Here is a 21,331-nt window from a genome sequence, read left to right on the forward strand (position 1 = left end):
TATATTAAAGTTAATCTAATGATACACTTGTATCATATTTTTCTATTCAGTCTGAAATATTCTTCATTCTAATTGGTAGATTTATTTGGTTCACATTTAATGTGACATTTTGATATTATAGAATCAAAATTTAATATATTTTAGCAGTTCTCTATTTATTCATTTTGCTTTTTCTCACTCTTCTACCCTGTTTTCTGTTTTTCTTTGGACTGATTTAGTATTTTTCCCTCTTACTTCCTCTATTCACTTTTTGCTTTTATCCCTTTTCAAATTTTATTGGCTATCCTATGATTAAAACATATATCTTTATTTAATACATCAATAATTTCTAATAAATGAAACACTTTATGTGTTATACAAGAATTTTGAAAACTATATGCTTAATTTCCCTTTTTAATCTCTTATGTGTTTCATAAAAAAATTATGAAAAAAGTATACTTGGCCATTATTCTGCTTCACACACTCAGTTATTTTTCAGAGACATTATAAATATGAAGGCCAATAAAGTTTACTTTTAATTCTCATTTATTGTATTTTCCAACATACATAATTTCATTGTGAATATTAAAATTCCAATACAGTGTAGCATTCCTTTTATGAAAACCTTTAACAACTTTGTAAATGAGATCCTCTAGTAGTGAGCTCCTCAAGTTTTTCTCTGATAATGCTCTATTTCTACTTCATTTTTTTAGAGAGAGAGAAGAGAGGGAGGGGGAGAGAGAGGGGGAGAGAGAGAGAGAGAGAGAGAGAGAGAGAGAGAGAGAGTGTGTTAGTTTTTTAATATTTATTTTTTTAGTTTTTGGCGGACACAACATCTTTATTTGTGGTGCTGAGGATCGAACCCAGGCGAGCGCGCTACCGCTTGAGCCACATCCCCAGCCCTCTACTTCATTTATAAAGGAAATTTTACTATTTAAAACTCTAGATTAACTTTTTGCTGTTATTATTGTTCAACACTACAATTTAAAGGCATTTCTAGATTTTCTATTGTATTTTTTATATTTGTTTCTCTGTATGTTGTCTGGCTTTTCTTTTCTGGTTGCCCTCAAGATTCTCTTTTGGTCTTTGTTTTTAAATATTTAAGTATTATATTTATATGATTTCTTTCATTCTTGCTTTATTTGGTGTTTTTATGACTTGCATGTATGATTTGATACCTGTCTTTCAATATAGAGAAACTTTGATGGGCTAAGCACAGGGGCTCTTGCCTGTAATCCCAGCTTCTCAGGAGCCTGTGGTAGGAGTATCACAAGTTTGAGGCCAGTGCATGCAACTTAGTGACACCCTGTCCCAAATAAAATGGGTTGTGAATGTAGTTCAATAAGAGATTATTCTCCTGCATTGGATATCCACTACTGAGAGAGAGAGAGAGAGAGAGAGAGAGAGAGAGAGAGAGAGAGAGAAGAAGAAGGAGGAGGAGGAGGAGGAAAATGAGGAGGAGGAGGAGGAGGAGGTGGAGGGGAGTGGAGGAGAGGGGAAGGGAGGGGAGGGGAGGGGAGGAAAGGAGGGAAATTTTGAAATTTGGGCTTTATTTCTTCAATTATTTATTTTTTCCTCATTTATCTCCTTCCTTCTCATTCTTTCTTCTTGAGGAGATGTCAGTTATATGTGTTAGAACTTTACTATTAATATATGGCTATTGTATTCTCTTTTATTTTTCACTTATGAATTTGTTTAACCTTGTTCATTTTTTTATTCTTTGTAGCTTTTCAAAGCTAATTTCTATTTCCAGTGTCTATCTTTGCATTCACTGGTTCTGCTTTCAGTTATTAAGTTTGCTCTTGAGCCTATAGAAGAAAGTCTTCATATCTGTGTAAGTATGGGACTTTATAATTTGTATTTGAGTTTTTCTTATAGTTTTCTTGTCTATGCTAAATTTAGCCATCTGTTATTCTATGCTCTTGCACCCCTCCTTTTTTTTTAAAAATCAGAGGACTTCATATATTAATTTTGGTTATATAGGCCTTTCCATTTACATGGATTAAAGAGAAAAGAAAAAAATCTATAAATCCAAAAACATTGATTATACAATGATCACATTTTTATGTCATGCAAAATGAGAATTCAGCTAATCATACTCTGTAAATAATTGTAGGTGCAAGAAAAATAGGAATTATTTTAATTTTTGGAAAATTAGAAAGCATGTTGCATGGGTAAATCTGGAACTGGCAATTGTCACATGGAATATAGCTAATTTTTAAGGTAGTTGTTGGAAATATAAATCATGATTGCTGGGGATGTTTTCTCCCCAAAACTGTGAAAAATAGATTTAATAAGTCAGAAAAGCAAATCAAAATCATTGAACTAAATAAAAGAGAATACCAGAAAATTCTCCATACTCCAAAAATAAAAAATATGGAAGATAGAAAAGTGAAAAAAAAGGAGGATTAATTTGGGAAATCTTTTCTATAGGAATCCTTATGGTTATTATAGAGGTAAAACTGAGAAATATATTTTTTCCTGAAAGTTTATTATTTATAGTCTATTTTCTTTGCAAACTTTGTTACATATGTATGAATACTATATATATATATATATATATATATATGTACACACATACATACACACATATTTAAGTTTCTAAGTATAATTACTTTTTAACATAAAAAATATTAAGTGTTAAGTGTCTGGCAAATAAGTCACAGTCTTATGAAATGTATAAATTGTAAGAGTGATAAAAATTGTCATAAAAATAGGTTATATATAAAGAGAAAATACTTGTAGACTAATTATCTACAAATTTAAAGCTTAGAAAAAAATGGGACAATTTCAAGCTTACATTAAGGCAAAAAGTGTGCCATTCACATTCTCTTTGTGTAAAATAATGTATGTATCAGAAAATAATTATATCTGCATTTCCCCGATTAATAATTTACACAATTATAATTCATTTTAGACCATCCCCTCTATGCAGTGCATGTAGAAAACTCTTGGCATATTACATTTAGATTTTTATCATTTTTGTATATAGACTCATGAGAGGTTTTCACATGTTCTGGAAGTGTTTTGCATTTATTATATATGGGGCATGTTTTATATTTTTCTTGTATATTTTGATATATAGAAATTCCTTTCAAAGGTAGCCGCCTCCAGCAATTCCTTTTTATGATTTTCAGCTGTGTTTTTTTTGTTTGTTTGTTTTTTCAATAAAGAAATCCATTCCTTTTTTGCGGTTGTAAAACTATTTTGCCTTCTTAAAATTCTACTTTTTTTTTCATATTTAGATTTTAAATCTATATAGAATTAATGTTTGTTTATAATATATAGAAAAAATTTAATTCTCACTTTACAAAAAAAGAATGGATGATAATCAGTAACTCCAAGGCAACATATTTAGAAATATCTTCCCCATTGACTCCCTTATATGTGATTGTGTAGGAGTGAGTTCCTTGTGTATTTGTTCAGCTACATTTGTCTATATATCTTTGACCAACCCGTACTCTTAATAATTATAACTGCATCATAAATCTTGATATTTTGTACTGAGATTCCTCCCTGTGTATTCTTACATAAAATTAGCTTAGATACTGTTAGTTCCTTTTACTTCCCTTTAACTTTAGGTTAAAATAATTAATTTAAGTAAATATACATGTATACACATAAATTCACATACTATTGGATATTACTATTAAACAAGTTTGGAAGAATTTTTATTTTGATTATTGACTATTTGAGCAATGAACCTGTATGTCCACCATTTATTTAACTTTTTAAATTTTTTTAGGTATATTAAAAATACATTTTTACAGCTTTTTATAGTAAGTTTTCTAGACGACTTGTATTTTTGCTGTCATTCAAACTGGGTTTTTTTTTTTTCATTATTTTTAATTCCATATATTTTTGCACTAGTGGTTTTGATTTTTGTTAAGCCCATATCTAAACTCTGTGATTAATTCTAATAATTTATTTATGTATTCTATCAATGTGTCTTCATTCATAATGATCATGATCTATACAAAATAACTGAATTTTGGTTGTTGATATTTTTGCTTTCATGTGCGTATGATTTACTTCTTTGCCTCTGTACTGAATATCTAATTTTGAACAGTTATTGGAACAGTCACATATTTCTAGTTCTTAACATTAAAGGGAATATTGTCAAACTTTCACTATGAAATATTGCTTATTACAGTTTTTTGTAGGTAGATTTTATCAGATTAATGTATAAAATATTAAAACATTTCTTCAAAGAAACGTGGAAGCCAAAATATAAAAATGACCAATAAATCTTGAGTAATTGTGTTTCTGCCAGAATAGAAATGATAAAAACTATATAGTTGCTATAGTTACTACTTTAAATGATAGATTGTGAAAAATTGTTCTCTCGTTAATTGGGTTTTAGAAATGACATGGACAAATCTCTAGAAAGTATACCTGTAAGTATGGTTTCTAGTGACTTAAACAGGTTTTTCAAAAATGACTTCTCAAAGCCTCATTGAGATTTCTTTATGTTAAAAAATTTAATCTATACAATTTCAGGTTCTCGTCCCTAGATTAGGGGGTCTTCCCACTTGAATAAATGCTGGCAGTAAGCAGGAAACATCACAGAAACTCCGATATCCTCTTTTGGAACCTAACATTCCATATATTTACTAATTAAAAATACTTAGAACATCACTTTTTGTTTAAGTCTTTACAAGGTTTGGGGTGAAGTCCAGAATCTAAGAATATTTTTAAAATCTTTAAATAACTTACAAACTAAACTTCTTGTCTCCAAGAAGAATAATTTAAGTATAGGTGATCTCTAAAGGAAACACATTATTGAAAGTGGAAATTTCTGTTTGCCTAATGAAAATAAATCAGAGTGTACTACTACTAATTGTGTCAGTGATGACTGTGTCAAATAGATCTTTAAAAATACATAAGCAATCTACTCCTATTAAGATTATTTTTGAATACTTCTAGCAGGAGCACTTCTGTTTACACTTCTGTTTAAACCACAGATACACCCATGATTATTACTCCTAGCATAATTTTCTTTCTGTTTGGAGTCTTTATGAAATAGAGGTTAAATAAGTTAGTTATGGGAGCAAAAAGGAAAACTACTTTTTGGAACACAGTAGCAGAAAAAGAATCTGCTTCCAGCTACTTCACTTCTTAAATTTATTTCATATGATACTGCACTCTACTTAATTTCCTTTCCAAAAATGTTATTTGATGCTGCTTGTCAATTCTTTAGAACAATCCCATCTCAGGTTTCAATTTGAGACAGAGTGAATTTCTGTTTCTTAAAAAAAATAAAAATAAATAAATAAATAAATGAAGGAAAAGGAAGGGAAAAGCTTTTGGCAGAATACACTCTATGATACTTATTTAAAGTATATGCCATGTTGAAATTGTTCTTATTGTGCCTTGAAATTAGAATGAGTAGACTAAAATATATGTAGAATATACTTTTAATGATAAAATAAGTAAATGGTAGTGGGCTGGGTTATAGCTTAGTGGTATAGTGATTTCCTAGCATGTGTGAGGCACTGGGTTTGATTCTCAGCACCACAAAGTAAAATAAAAATCTACTGACACTAAAAATTATTTTTTTAAAAATAAGAAAATAGTAGTGCCTGGTCAGATTTGGTATCTTATAAATTGATCATGGACTAATAAATAACAGTGTTTTATTAGAAGGAAACATTCAGGGAATATGATAGAAGCCAATTAAATTTATTTATTCTGCTTGGATACTAAAAACCCTACTTTTAATATTTCTAATGTTTTGATTATTCTCCTACAACCTCTCTGCCCTCTTCATATAACTCATCTGATGTTCTAAATTGTAATTTCTATAGCCAGGGTCTTAATCAACATTTAAGTTTGTTTAGACCATTTTCAAATTACAATGAAAGTACCTTCTTTACATTATTAGGTTTTTTATTTCTTTTTGTGATACTGGAGATTGAATCCAGGGGCACTTAACCAATAAGCCACATCCCCATCTTAAAAAAAAAAAAAATATATATATATATATATATATATATATATATATCAATTTAAAGAGATCTCTGTATGTATATTTTAAAGATGGGGATGTATATATATATATATTTTTTTAAAGATAGGGATGTGTATATATATATATATATATATATATATATATATATATGTGTGTGTGTGTGTGTGTGTGTGTGTGTATATATATATATATATATATATATTAAACATGGGGATGTATTTATACATATATATACATATATATATACACATATATATTACATTATATATATATATATATATATATATATATATAATCTAGAGGCAGAATCTCACTGAGTTGCTTGAGATCTCTTTAAATTGCTAAGGCTGGCTTTGAACTTGTGATCCTCATGCTCAGCTTCCTGAGCCACTGGGATTATAGTAATGTGCCATCACTCCCAGGAAGTTATCAGTATCTTTTTAACAAATGGTTCAGATATTCATGCCATTGTGTTTTATCTAGCTTAAGAAGCCAATATTTACAATCCACCCACACCACCAGTAGCCTACCTAATCTTTTAAAGCATGATTCTATACAGACTTTCTTTAGACTGTTGTCAGCTCTTTGATGACTCTCACCCTTCTCAAAAAAAAAAACTTATAATGAGATTAAATAATGCCTGAAATACAGTAAGCATTCAGTAAACTGTGGCTATTAATAGTAATAGTGGTACCATTTTCTTCTCTTCTAATAAGTTTTAGAAAGTTCAGAGACTTCACCTATTTGAACTTTTAAACCACAGATACACCCATGATTATCCCCTTGTTTCCTCATTGGAAAGCTCATTTCATTGTGTTGTGTCCATACTCATTAAAAATGAATAAGTAAAAAAGAACTTTTGTGTTTTTTGAGTTAACTTGACTTCTTCAATATCTGTACTTTTGTCCTAAGTATAGGCTCTGGTATTGCCTGTTAAAATTTAAGGAGTCTATTCTGCTCATGACATGGCTTTCTTCATTTGAAAACAGCCATGATCATATTCCTGAATCCCCATCAATCAAATACCAACAGTACGTACATAGTTTCAACATTGCTTGTTGAAAAATTCAACAATAAAGTTGACAAGATAAAAATTCACCAGATTGTCTGCTTTCAAAAAATTAGGATCATACAGAAATAATAAGAGTGAATTTCCTTGATCAATGTGGGATATTTCATCTGTGCAGTTTGCTTCTCTATTAGGGAAAACCATGTGAATTATTTTCTGTAGCTTAGTTGTTTGTAGCTGACTCTCACATTTGTGTTCCTTTAACTGTCACTCAAATTCTCTCTACTTGCTTCTACCATCTGAATTTTCAAATAGTATTCAGTCTCCATAACATTCTTCTATCCATTATTTCCCTCTGACTTGTACTAGTAACCTATTTTATTATAATCTTTCTTTTCCATTTCAATATAATTCATTTATTCATCAAATCTATCTATCGACCACTCCCTTCTCTTTTCCCATTCAACTTAACACTCATTCAATTGGCAAAGTTTTCCAAATACACTCTTCTTTAAGATATGTTGTAATTCTTGGTTATTTTGTGAATTCTGATACTTTAAAGGTCAAACATCATTTTATGAAAAAACAACTCATGAATTCAACTAAAGTATGATTAAATAATCAAGCTTTTAAGGTGATACTACTTCACTTTACCCACCACAGGGTTTTAAGTTAATTTACTGAGCAGATAGTATGTGGAATTCAGCTGTACGAGAAGAAATTATAAGTAAGGTACTAGAAATTTTAGTCAAGCAGATGTGCTTCATCTCAAAACAACCTTGAAACTGCAAACAGGTTGATTTTATTTTTAAATTTAGGTTTGCATGAGTCTTTGGGAATCTGAAATGAATTTTTCCCAAATGAACGATCGCAGCTTGTTTCTTCAAATTAGTTCACAATTTACAATTTAACCTATTCTACATGTGAAACACTGTGTAATTCCAATAAGAAAAAAATAATAATTTAATTGTCCAGTCACAAATTTATTTACCTGAAAGTAATTAATGTAAGATTGATAGGTGTCTCATTTTTCTGGTGACTTAAATCTTTTAAGCCACAGAGTTATACTGAGATACATGCCTTGAACATTGAAATCATTTATAAGACAAACAGATCACTGCAGCAATGAGGAACTATGCACCATCTAAAACCAAGGTGTAGTAACAGGCTATCCTCAATATTGCAAGTGCCCTGTCAGTTATGTTCTTCCAGAGTGGCAGCAAAACAGAATCTCGGTGGTAACAACAGACTTGGAATAAGAAGAGGAAATTTCCAGCATGCCTTGTACTCATGGGCTACTACATAGGCTGCTCTATGACTTACAGTTTAAGCTCTATAAAGAAGGATCACACAGCAATGGGAGGGGTCTCCTGGGCACAGAATCAGAGGCTCAGAGTGAAAACTGAGCACAAGTAACAAGGGATGCAGAGAGAGGAGCCAGGTGTAAGGAAGGGAAGCCATATTCTCCAGCTCTGAGCTGCTGTGCTGCATGCTGAGGGAATGGGCTAAACTATTGCTGATGTGACCAAGGAGAAGGCAACCTTCTCTCACTAATTAGACTCCACCCTTGCGCTGAAACTCTTAGGAAGAAGGAATGCATTTTTCAAAACAAAGAGGCAACATCCTGTGCAGAAACAGAAAAAGAAGAATGAGAGAAAAAAAAATACAAGGATGTCCCAAGGTCCAGAATTGATTTTTAAACATATTTTAGTTGTAGATGGACATACTTTTATTTTGTTTATTTAGTTTTATGTGGTGATACAGATTGAACGCAGTGTCCTACATGGCTAGGTAAGCACTCTACCCCTGAGCTACAGCCCCAGACTTGAGAATTGATTTTTGAAAGCTGTGTGATGTTGGGAATATTTCTTTTTCTTAATCTCTACCACTTCCATAAAATATAACTAACTATACTGCTTCTGTGTAACTTGCAGAGTTATGAGATTCAAATGAGATGAGAAAATAAATACACATGTTATAAATGTAAATCACTATAAAAATATAAGATATACACCGAAGAACAAAGTTCACGTTTCTGATAATATCTTTTGATACATATATACACATATATATATTAAGCAAATTTCCTTATGCAGCTAAAACCAACACAATTTATTAAAACAATAATTATATGCATGTACATTTTAAGCATACCTATTTTATAAATTGGAATTATTACTGCAATTGTATAAAAGAATGATACTTATACGTTTAAAATTATTCACTTACTAATCTGAACTATGGCTCATTTAAACTTGATTATTTAAATACTAATTCTTAGCCATAAATATTAGTTTTTTATTTCCATCTCTCCAATACCTGTACTTCAGTCAAAACCCTACATGAGGCCAGTTGGAACTCAAGATTCTGAACTATTCTTGATTATAAGAAGGAATGAAAATCAAAACTACTCTAAGATATCATCTCACTCCAGTCAGAATGGCAGCTATTATGAAGACAAACAACAATAAGTGTTGGCAAGGATGTGGGCAAAAAGGTACACTCATACATTGCTGGTGGGACTGCAAATTGGTGCAGCCAAGATGGAAAACAACATGAATATTCCTTTGAAAACTGAGAATTGAACCACCATTTGACCCAGCTATCCCTCTCCTGGGTCTATACCCAAAGGACTTAAAAGCAGCATACTACAGGGATACAGCCACATCAATGTTTATAGCAGCCCAATTCACAATAGCTAAACTGTGGAAGCAACTCAAATGCCCTTCAATAGATGAATAGATAAAAAATGTGGAATATACACACAATGGAATTTTAAAGAGAATAAAATCATGGCATTAGCAGGGAAATGCATGGCATTGGAGAAGATAATGCTAAGTGAAGTTAGCCAATCCCAAAAAAACAAATACCAAATGTTTTCTCTGATATAAGGAGGTTGACTCATAGTGGGGTGGGGTAGGGGAACATGGGAGGAATAGATGAACTCTAGATAGGACAGAGGGGTGGGAGGGAAAGGGAGGGGGCAGAGGATTAACAAGGATAGTGAAATGTGATAGATATAATTATCCAAAATACACTATGAAGACACAAATTAGTGTCAACATACTTTATATACAACCAGAGATATGAAAAATTATGCTGTATAAGTGTAATAAGAATTGTAATACATTCCACTGTCATCTATTTTTTTAAAAAAACAATATTTTTTTAAAGAAGGAACAGCCCTAATACATGTTTTTTTGTTTAGATGTCTTGGCTTTCCTTTTCTGTCCTTCAGCTGTCCAGGGAGAATTTCTTTGTCAAGTTTTGGGCATAGAGTCCTTGGGACCTGGCTGTTTGCTCCCCAATCTCGGGGAGCTTGCCTCTTCCATTTCCGGGTGTTTTCTCCCAACCTGTTTTAAATGCATGCTTAACCTCCTACTCCATCAGAGCACCCAGTATCAAGCACTCCATAAATCCCCAAGCTTTCTGTACAATTTCCATAACTTCTGATGAGAACTAAAACACAGCATGTTTGCTAGAGATTTTCTTGGAAGAAAAAAGTTTTACCTGAAACCTAAGTTTTACACTTATTTACCTTGTACTAAATTTTTGAATCTTTTTGTGTAGAAGGACATAAATGACAACCACATAGATTCTGATGCCAGGTACAATCCCTGTTTTTCCATCTCAGACAGACATAATTAATGTTTCCTTCTGTATTGACCAAACTTCACAAAAGTTAGACTGTCTTGTCTTCATTTGTTCCAAATTCCACTGTCAGCATCTTTTTCAATTCCTTTGATCTCTTTTCTGATTCAGTGCTGATTCCTACAATCCATCAGCCCAGTCTTTTCAAACAAATCATTATGCTCTTACAGTGTTATTAGACGTAATGCCTAAATCCATCTAATGCAAAAGGGATGTAGGGATATGTATATATACATATACATTAACATGTGAATATACATGTCCATGCACATAAACATGAATATAATTATATAACTATTGCACATAGATTCATTTTTTATATTTACATATGTATGTATGTGAATATATAGATATACATGTTATATTCTTTCCTTAGAAACTTAGAACTCTAAAGATAAAACATCATGTATTGTAATTACTAAGAGAAGCACAAAATTCAAAAATAAATTTTAAATGTCTGCTGACCCTTAGAAGAGCTGTTCTTGGAAAAGGGCCAAGTACAAGCCCACATTAGTCTTGGCAATGACAAATGCTGTCTGCTTGTCATTTTGCAAAAATTAGAATTGATTGAACCTGCCCTTTTATGGAAACAATAATGATAGTGTATCCACCAAGGGCAGATGTATGTAAAATTGTTTGAAATTAGCAAAACTCAGTTCTTCATTTTTACATTAGATACACATAAAAAAGTGAAAATATCTCAGTTTCTTCTCTGAAAGTGCTTTCATAGCAAAAGTTAGCTGTTTTGCTTTTTATATCTGATAAATGTAATGTCATCAGAATAAAAACCTTCTGAATATTTTACATAGATTTAGCCATCTGTTACATAGAACACTACGATCTCTATTGGTCTATCAATTTAGTTTGCATGGTTTTCAAAATAAATAATTGTCATATATTTAAGCAATAAGTTCAACAACAAAAATAAGCAGAGAAAAAGTGTTGGAGGACACTAAAACGACTGTGTCTCAACCAGGCAATGGTCATGATTTATTACAGGGCTCTGTCAATCTGGAGACCTCTAGAGATGGAGTCACAACTCATCCATCTTCCTGGCACATGGAATGTGAAACTGCTCAGAATGAGGCACTGGAGAGGGGCAGAGCATATGGTGAACTGGACAATGCACACCCCAACAAAAAGATATTCATTCCCTTGATTGTTTATTTGTACATTTATATGCAAAAACATGAACATGGAGACAAATACTAGTTGTTCTAACCAAATAAAATGCATCTGTGTACCAGATTCAATAGATTTGTAACAAAATTAAACAGAAAAATAACGTACAAAAACACAACAGAGTACAGACACAGATCCTTTTCTAAATTTGGTATTTTAAAATGAAGATGGAGCAGTAAGATCTATCATATTGTGATATTAAATTAATGATGAAAAATACAGTTATTTTTCCCAAGTAAATCAAAGAAAGTATGAAAAAATAATGAATACCAAAAATGTTCGGAAGGGTTATTTTGTGATTTGATTCAGAAGTGAATATGGCATAGGTTTGAAAATCTACTTTAGAGATACTAAACATTTTTTCATTAGGAATAATTTGTAAATCTATTAAAAGTACATCATGAGGGCTGGGATATAGTTTAGTTGGTAAAGAACATGCCTTGCATACAAGAGGCCCTTGGTTCTAATCCCCAATACCACATTAAAAGAAAGAACATAATGAAATTATTACAAAATTGTATTATTTCTTGAGTTACTTTAATAATAATAACATATCAGACAAATAGGAATTTCTATGTGTGTATGCACAAATGCACATATTCTGTAATTCTAAGATACATTTTTAAAAAAAATGTTAGTTGTTATTTATTCATGTATTTTTATGTGGTGTTATTTATTCATTTCTTTTTATGTGGAGCCCAGTACCTCACATGTGCTAGGCAAGTGCTCTACCACAGAGCTAAAACTCCAACCCCTAAGAGATACATTTTAAAAGTCTAAATTAACTTTTATTTATATCCCTCCAATAACAAGATAAGTTCTTCACTAGCTTATGGAATTAAATAGAAAATAACACCTTTGAAAAGTTGTAACTATGCTATGGTAATTTAATTCTTTGAAATGTTATATCTTGAAAACTATAAAAGCTAGTTTTTCTGAGTAATTCACAAGCCAAATCATTTCTGTAAGGTTCAACATACTGAACACATGGCAATATTATCCTATTTCACAGATGAAGAAAGTACTCTTTTGAAAAAAGAAGGAGTCCTAAGTTCAACTAGTAGGGAAAATGACTTGGACTTCAAATGGGATTTTTTTTGACTCATATACTTTATCTACTCTATGTTCTAATATTTTTTGTTTGGTATTCATTATAGTAACTGATATTTATGATGCATTTATTTTTCATTTTCTATCACAGGTTGAATGATATTAATAATCATTAACTCAGACAAAAGGAATGTTCTGGGGTTGTTATATATATTATGTTCAAGGTCTTATTAATCAAACTTGATTTAACTCAATATCTTGCCACATTCAATAATTATTTAAACTTTATAGAGTCCACGTATTTCTGACATAGTTACACAAAAATAATTCATTTTGAAAACGTGAAACCCATGTTTAGTGGCAGGATACACAGCGGCTGTTGAGAAACAGAAAGATCACTGTCTCTAGTGTTAGATATGTCCAGATTAATAAAAACAAATTCCTCTTCTTATTTGTGTGAAGGCAAACCGCAAATCTTGAGTGAAATTTGTGTTAATTTTTTAATCATATTAATTATATATTCAGTTCAGAATATTATCCCTCTGATTGATTTTATCTTTAGAATTGAAAGATATTTTTTTTCTTTTAATCTGAACAAAAATCACCTGCCTGCCTCTTTTAATAATATGATTGCTGATTTCAGGTGGTTAAATGAAAACAAAGGACCCTTCATCCTCACTGCTAAATTATAACTCAAGAGCTTCAAGACACATTTTGTTGTTTGTTTGTTACCTTCACCAAACTAAAGTCAGCCTTCTGGGGCACATGTGATCTTCTTCTGCACATTTCTTGTAAAAGACTGGCTAATGAAAAGGGAAAGATATATATTAAAGTTAATAGAATTTTAAAATCTAAAAACATTTAAAGAGTATATGAATATCAAATATGTGATATTTAATTATATGAGAAATATTTTGCAAATGAAGATACTAACCAGTAAACATTACTAAGCAGTAAACATTAAGTTGTACTATCTTTAATTTCTGGGTTTTTTTATTCATTTTATTGAGAGATGAGTAACACTATTCTCAACCCTAAAGAAATAAAGGTTCAAAATTGGCACCATGAATGACCTGATTGACCAGATCATAAGTAAGTATTACATTATGATCATTATTGTTTGTTTCTGCTAGCCAGAGTCTTCTCATTTTTTCAAATACCAGTCTTCCAAGACTTTCTAAATGAAGAGTTAGAAATTTAAATGTGTATGTGTGTGTGTGTGTGTATGTGTATGAGTGTGCACTTGCATGCATGTGTGTGTGTGTGTCCTTCAAAGGCTCCTGATGACTCCTCTCTGGAGATTAACTTCAAGAATAATATTTTCCATAGGTAATTGCCACACATTTAGAATGAATATTTTTTAAAATAATCATAAACTGATCAGAAGTTTCTTAGGTTACGATAGTTTAATAAAATAGAAGCAGGATTACATAAGTTCAATTCTTACATTAAAAATCACCTTACAGCACCCACTCAAGTACAGAATTTCCTAATTAGACAAGGATCTACAAGCTTAGAGTATTCCTCTAGGACATGCAGCCAGATGAACAGCAGATATTTTCCTTCATTTCTCTATGTTTGATGCTTCCATAATCTCAAACCAGAAGGCAAGATGGACTTTGAAGTTTAAATCTGATATGTCCATTATTAGTATGCAATTAATTTCACTTAAATCTTAGTTCTACTTGTCTTCTGAATTAATAAACATTTCCATACTGCAACCTACAGACAAAATGTTATCACTTGATATGTGTTATGTGTTTAAATATTTAATATTTTATAAACAAATTAATATAATTTATTATGGTTGATATTATTAATTATATTGAACTTTCTATTTTTTACATAAATATTTCATCTTACTCATTAAAAGATAATTATCCTACTATATTCCAATTTAAATTGGAGTATTTTTTCCTAATACAATTTTGTGTCACATTGTGACAGGGATACTTTCTCAAAAATGCATTCTTAGGCATATTTTTCATTGTATGACCATCACAAAATATAGCCTTCTGTGCCCCTAGACTGTATGGTACAATCTACTTCTCCTAGGCCATAAATCTGTATAGCATGTTACTATACAGAATACTGTAGACAGTTGTAACATAGTGGTAAATATTTTTATATCTGAAAATATCTAACTATAGGAACAGTACACTAAAAGTATCTGTGATGAGAATTTTACAGCTGTATTATAATCTTAAAGGGTCCATCCTCATACATGCCATCCTTTGTTGACTCAAAAATGGTTATGCATGACATCATTATATGGTTTGTGACTATCTATGCCACATGTGTAATAATTACTCTTTATTTATCTAAAAATATAAAATAATGGGGGCTCAGGTTATGATTAGTGGGAGAGTTCATGCTTAATATGCTGAAGGCCCTAGAGTCAATCCTCAATACCAAAAAAATGAATTAATAAATAAATAAAATGTGAAAAAAATAATAACCTTACAACAACAGATAAGTAAAACTGAATCAAGCCTTTCTACAAGTATAGATTAGGTTTACAGATTAAGAAAATACACTCTTAAAACAATAAGAAAGTAGCTTGTCAAATTGTCATACACCTGTCATGTCATCCCAGCTACTTGGGAGGCTGAGGCAGGAGGATCAGAAGTTTGAGACCAGTTGGGCAACTTAGTGAGACCCTGTCACAATGAAAGTAAAAAAAAAAATTGTTGAGGGGGCAGCTAAGTTGAAGAATGCTTGTCTAGTATGTATTAGGCCCTGTGTTTAATTCCTAGCACAAGGAAAAAAAAAGTTAATTGTTAGCTATTCAATAAATATCCATGTATATATTACTAAATATCCATGTATACAACATGGGATGCTATTTACATTATAAAATATTGACATAAGCCATTTTGAGAAAATAAAGTTTAATTTATTGTTTATCATTGATAAAGTCAGAGTAGCATTTCAGACAGTTCAGTATGATTTTCCATTTCAATGGTTTCAATGTTTTCTTGCTTCCCAGCAGTCTGCTCTGTATTTATCATTTGATGCATAGAAATGTAACTGCACAACAGCATCTAGTCACCAATCATTTTTGTGACCTGTACTGAGGAAATACATTTTAATATGAAAGAAAGTAAGGAATCAGGGTCAATATTTCATGTGCCTGTATGATTCAGCAAATCTTACAAAGATGTGACATGAATAAAAAAGGTAATTGAAGAAGTAGTGAATAAAACAGCAAAAGGAATAGGAAAAAGATTCAAGAAACAAATTGGAAAAGACTTGTAGTGAAAGAAAGCAAAGTCAAAGTTGAACATGATTAAGGACAGAATTCATTTAGCCCAGAGTAAAGGTCCTTAATAATTTATAAAAACTCATTTCTTTTTTTTCTTATCATAGATTCATTTGAATGTTGTCAGCAATTCATTTATACACACACACACACACACACACACACACACACACACACACACATATTGTAAGGGTCCGGTGAAAAGTCGGAGGAAGAGACCACCAAGAGACTGACTCATGCAATTGCAGAAGGGGATTTATTGAGGATCCAATTCAGCGTGCTGAGGCTCTAGGCTCACTAAAGAAGCGAGAGCAGCCCAGAGCCCAGAGCAGAGGATAAGCAGTGCTTAAGTACACTTTTTGGGGAGGGTGGGGGCTTTGTATACATCTGAACAAATCAGCATGAGGCACGGGAAAATTGAACAACAACTCTCATACAGGATTAGCACATTCATTGGCGAGAGCAGGTCGGGCGGGGGTGATTGGTCACTCCTAAGCAGGGTACACATTCAAACTGATTGGTTCGGGCCCTGTATGCCTAAGTGACAAGCTGCACAGGGCCCTAGGCTAAATGGCCAGTAGGGCGTTGTATTAACTGCCTCAGGAATTTCAGGTTCTGAGTGTGGCAGAGGAACTTAACAATACCTGGTCCTTCACTTTTTAACTCAGGCCTTGCAGCTTAGAAACTTTACCCTTTCAATATATTTATATATATGACATACACACATATTTTCAAAATTTGTAAATATACTGAGTTCCTATCATAATAGGATATTGTCCTAAGCAAAGGGAATATATCATATGAAAATAACTGAAAATAAATAAACAATAAGAACTTAGAGATGTAAAAACAATGGTTGATAACTTTTCCAAGGATATCCATTTGACCTACACAAAAGTTTTAAAGTGGTGTGTAGACTTAGAAGTGATTTAGGTATCTAACTTTATTTTATTGTTTAATTTCTACTGCCTTTTCAGTTAAAGGTATAAGAACCATAATAAAAGCTTCATATTAATAACTCATTTGTACTGGATTTCTACAGACAATTATGGATCCTCACCTACTGTTCTCTAAAGGACATTGTTTCTTTTATACCATAAACAAAGCATTGCTTCTTCATTGCTATATCTCAAAAGGAAAAGAAACTGGTCTTTCTAAGGTCACGGTTTAATAATAGTCAAAGAGAATAATATTAGCTAAAGGAGTTTCTGCTCTTTGTAAAAAAATTTCAACTTTACAAAGTTTCTTTCTGAAAAAAAGAAAATCTTTTAACTACCAGCTAAATCTGGAACACCTTTTTAAAAAGTCTAAGAATCTTCAGTTGCTATAAATTTGGAAGTTCTAGAAAGTCTTTATCAATCTTCTTTATAACAATGGACAAATCTAACTCTGATTTGCTATTAAAAAACATTGCTTAAAAACTTTTAAACTCAATGCTTTTCAAAGGAAGAGGAAAAAATTGTTGGAGTTATATCTTTATTATGAACTTGAATATAATTTTTTATTTTGTATAAACCTTTATGCTGAGAATTAGCATAGATTCTCAGAATATATCTGGCTCATCTAAATAAATGGTGATATGTGCACATTTTTAAAATGTTTTAACTTCACATGTTGGTATCTTATGAGATCAATCATATGCATATAAAGTTTTTCCAGAGTGAAGTTGGTAACTCAGAGATAAAATCAGTAGTGTTCTGATAACAGTTTTACAACTGGCTGTTGGGGCTGGCATGCTAATTTCTAATGTTTGCATCTTAATGTATGCTGAGAGCCATAGCCAAGTAGGAATGACGCATGGCATTTTGGGTTGAAAGGTGACCCTGATCAGGAATTAAAGTGGCTCCGGGTTTAGGGTGGATCCTGCTGGGATTAGGGCATGTTCTGCTACCTTAGTAGCCCACTCCTTTGGAGTTCCCGTTGAGTTGGGGGGTGGGGGGTGGGGGGGTGGGGTGTTCTGAGAATTGGTGCGCAGAGCTGGATGGAGGCAGTGTGTTCACGGGAAGTGTGGGTAGAGTGTCAGTGAGAGTTCGGCAATAAAGAGTTGCTGTTTGAATCTACAAATTTGTGTGGTGACTCAGTTATTTTGTGCCCAGCCAGACTGCGGCAAATGTAGACTTAATACTCCCTCCATGACTAACTTCAAGTTATGAATTCACATCACTGGACACACAGGAGGGAAGAGACACACATGATCTTCTTCACAGATCAGTAAGAGCTGTCTTCAGCGTACCACTGGATAATTTGATCAAATATAATTTGCTGCCAATTGTCTAATATTTTTATATATGTGTATATATATATATATACACACACACACATATATATGCAAGAAATAATGCTGCCCATTAAACTATGAAAATTTTTTATCATTTATTTTTAATGTTTGCATTTATTAGAAAGGCTCCTTAAAAACATTCTCTGGCCTAGAAGATTTCCCTATCTTCTGTTAAACTTCAGAGAAAGAGAAAGAGATGCAAAGAGAAATAGAAGAGAAAGTTCTAGATGGTTGTGCCATCACAGTTTAGAAATATCAAAAATAAGTTTTGGTCTACTATAATATTAAATGTTTCCCAAAGGCTCATGTGTTAAAGGCTTGATCCCCAGCCTGCTGCAACTAGGAAGTGAGGAAAATTTTTAGAGTGAGGCCTTGTGGGAATTTTTAGATCATTGAGGGCATCGCTTGCAGGGGATTTGGGGACCCTGGTCTTTTCCTCTTATGCTCTCTCTTTATTTCTTCACTAGGAGATCAACATGAATTCTACATGCTCTCCTCACATGATATGCTGCTTTACCATAGGCCCAAAGCCATGAGGGCCAACTGATCCTATACAGAAACTTCTCAAACCATTGATTATCTTTGATTATCTCAAGTATTTGCTACAATAAGGAAAAGCTGATTAACACAGGGCTCAGACATATCTTGGTGGGCTTCCAGTGAACCTGCCTTGTGTAAAACTTGGTTTAGTATTGTTACAGGCTGTACTTTATAGGGAGGCCTCAGTGGAATGGCACTGCATAGACTGAATCTTGGAGGTATAACATAAGGAGGGGGCAAATACCTAGATCTCACTCTATCAATAGTCTCTTAGCTTCTCTTTTGGTGGAGTCAGTGTCAGAAGCAAAATGAATTAAATACAAGTAAATGTAAGACACCATATCATAATTTCAGAATTGTTGAAATCTAAAAATATAGTTTTCAAAATAATAGGATATGATGCATTAACTATAGTAACATTGACAACTAAAAACGAGAGAAGACTTATAATGTACCAGACTCTCTGCAAAGCTCTAAATTTCCTTTACATTCAAAGGTACTCAAATAGACTTCTGATATCTGGTCTAGCATGAAAAAAGCTTAACAGTCATCACTTCTGGCTTTGTAATAAGAAAAGGGCTGTGCAAACTAAAAATTGATAAGTTTTCCTAGATACAAATGAGAACTAAGGTCAGAGGGTAAATGCAATGCCCCAACAATCAGAGTAAATACAGGCAAATACAAAAATACACACCTTGCTGGAATAAAAACCAAGAAGCAAAAATTTTTGTTGGAACCACTGTTGGGGTAGGCAGATTAAACTGTAATTGATGAGTTGCTGAAGGTTCAATTTGGACAAGTGTGAGAATTAAAAACTCCAGTGGGACCCAGAATAAAAGAAACAGCTATATTTTTGTGGCTTTTACCTCTAGGAGTCCAACCAGGAAGTAATCAGAAGAAAAGTATGAGAGAGAGGGAAGGTAAAGAAAGAGATAGTAGGAAGATAATGCAAGGAAGTGAAAAAATGAAAGCATAAAAATAACCTATTTTTAAAAAACAATTCCAAAATTTTGAATTAAAAGTGTACAAGGTGACTGCAGCATTTGTGAAATGAGAGACCATTATTTAAGGTGACAGCCTTCAATCAACCACCACTCATTCATTCAGCTATGAGCCAACATTCATTCATTCAATTTTATCAATTTGAATTGATAAATTTCAAATTTTATCAATATAATTAGCGTTTTATTCAGAACCCTGTCTATAGGTTAAAAGAAAATGTTAGTAACAAGGAAAATCAAGGACTCATTTATTTTCTTTTTTTCTACTATAAGCAACAGTTACAGTATGTGCTTCACATGCAAAACAAAAAGTGATTTATAGGCAAATAGCAGTAATTTTTGTCTTAGTTTTAGCTTTAGCTTTTAAGAGAAATCAGTCTGGGGGAATGAAACAACAAAAGAGAAACAAAAGCACCCAAACTGACTTCATAAAATCAAAGGATTTTGGAAAGCAGTTTAATCAGAAGAACATTTAGAATCTTTATTAAAGTCATTGCTTACTGCTCTGCATGGATACCCTTGTTGGTGAGTTCAGATTTACCATCAGCCACATCAGAATAACACCACCTTCAGGGAGATTGTACGACCTATCCAGTTATGCCCTGAAACAATTTCGATACCCAGACATCAAAATTATGATGATGAATATAGGAAAACAGAGTACAACACACTGATGGAAGAGCTCAAGATTTGCTTTCAAACCAATGAGCAGAGACAAACTACAGTGCCCCCAAGGAATTGCTATATAATAGAAGATGAGAGAAGAAAGCAAATTCCAAAAACAGCTTTTCTAGGGGAGAAAAAAAAGTTGTTTTATGTTTATCTCTTTTTCACTATTAATTATTTTATTTTTAAAGCACACAAAAAAATATGTAGGTTCTTTTTCCTTTTGCCACTCCTCCACCCTAGTTCTCTCTCTCTTCAAAATGTTATATGCCCCCACAGGAAAAAAATGCACAAATAAATGAAGGCTTGGTACATGTTGCAACAGTGTGCCCCTTGTTAATTAGATAGAATTTTTAACAACAAAATATAAAGAGATAAACACAAGATTCATTAGTGTTTGGATATGCAACTACTTCCAAGTATATCATAAAATTAATTACTTCAAGTTAGCAGATGGAAGAGGTTATAGTAATAATTTGAATTAAAGGCAAAAGTGTAAAGGGTAAGGAAAGAAGAGAGAAGGAGTATGTGTTAAATAGTAGATATTATAAAATAAAGCATTCTAGATTGTTGAAATCAGGTTAAATACATATAATTTGTGGTTCAAATGTACTTTTCCAAACACAGAGAGAAAGCATATCTATGAAAACAATTAAGCACTTGTGCTTAACATGCTTTTGTTCGAAGTTAATGTTAAACAGACGAGTAGCCAAGATATGCACCTCCCTCATTAAAATCATGA

The 21,331-nt window shown here is 32.2% G+C and overlaps 1 protein-coding gene across 16 annotated transcripts in view; it reads right to left on the minus strand.

Moving 5' to 3' along the window:
- The window catches only part of LOC144373238 (uncharacterized), a 203,081-nt gene that overhangs the window by 54,624 nt on the left and 127,126 nt on the right, over positions 1 to 21,331 (minus strand). For 5 of the 16 annotated variants that reach the window (XM_078036358.1, XM_078036348.1, XM_078036345.1 and 2 more), the window contains one exon: positions 13,575 to 13,645. The exons of the other annotated variants lie outside the window; for them this stretch is intronic. In XM_078036358.1, the coding sequence (XP_077892484.1) occupies positions 13,575 to 13,645 (71 nt within the window). The remainder of the gene's footprint in view (positions 1 to 13,574; positions 13,646 to 21,331) is intronic. 16 annotated transcript variants of the gene reach the window in all.

Source organism: Ictidomys tridecemlineatus, unplaced genomic scaffold, assembly GCF_052094955.1.
Source record: "Ictidomys tridecemlineatus isolate mIctTri1 unplaced genomic scaffold, mIctTri1.hap1 Scaffold_323, whole genome shotgun sequence".
Lineage (NCBI taxonomy): Eukaryota > Metazoa > Chordata > Mammalia > Rodentia > Sciuridae > Ictidomys > Ictidomys tridecemlineatus.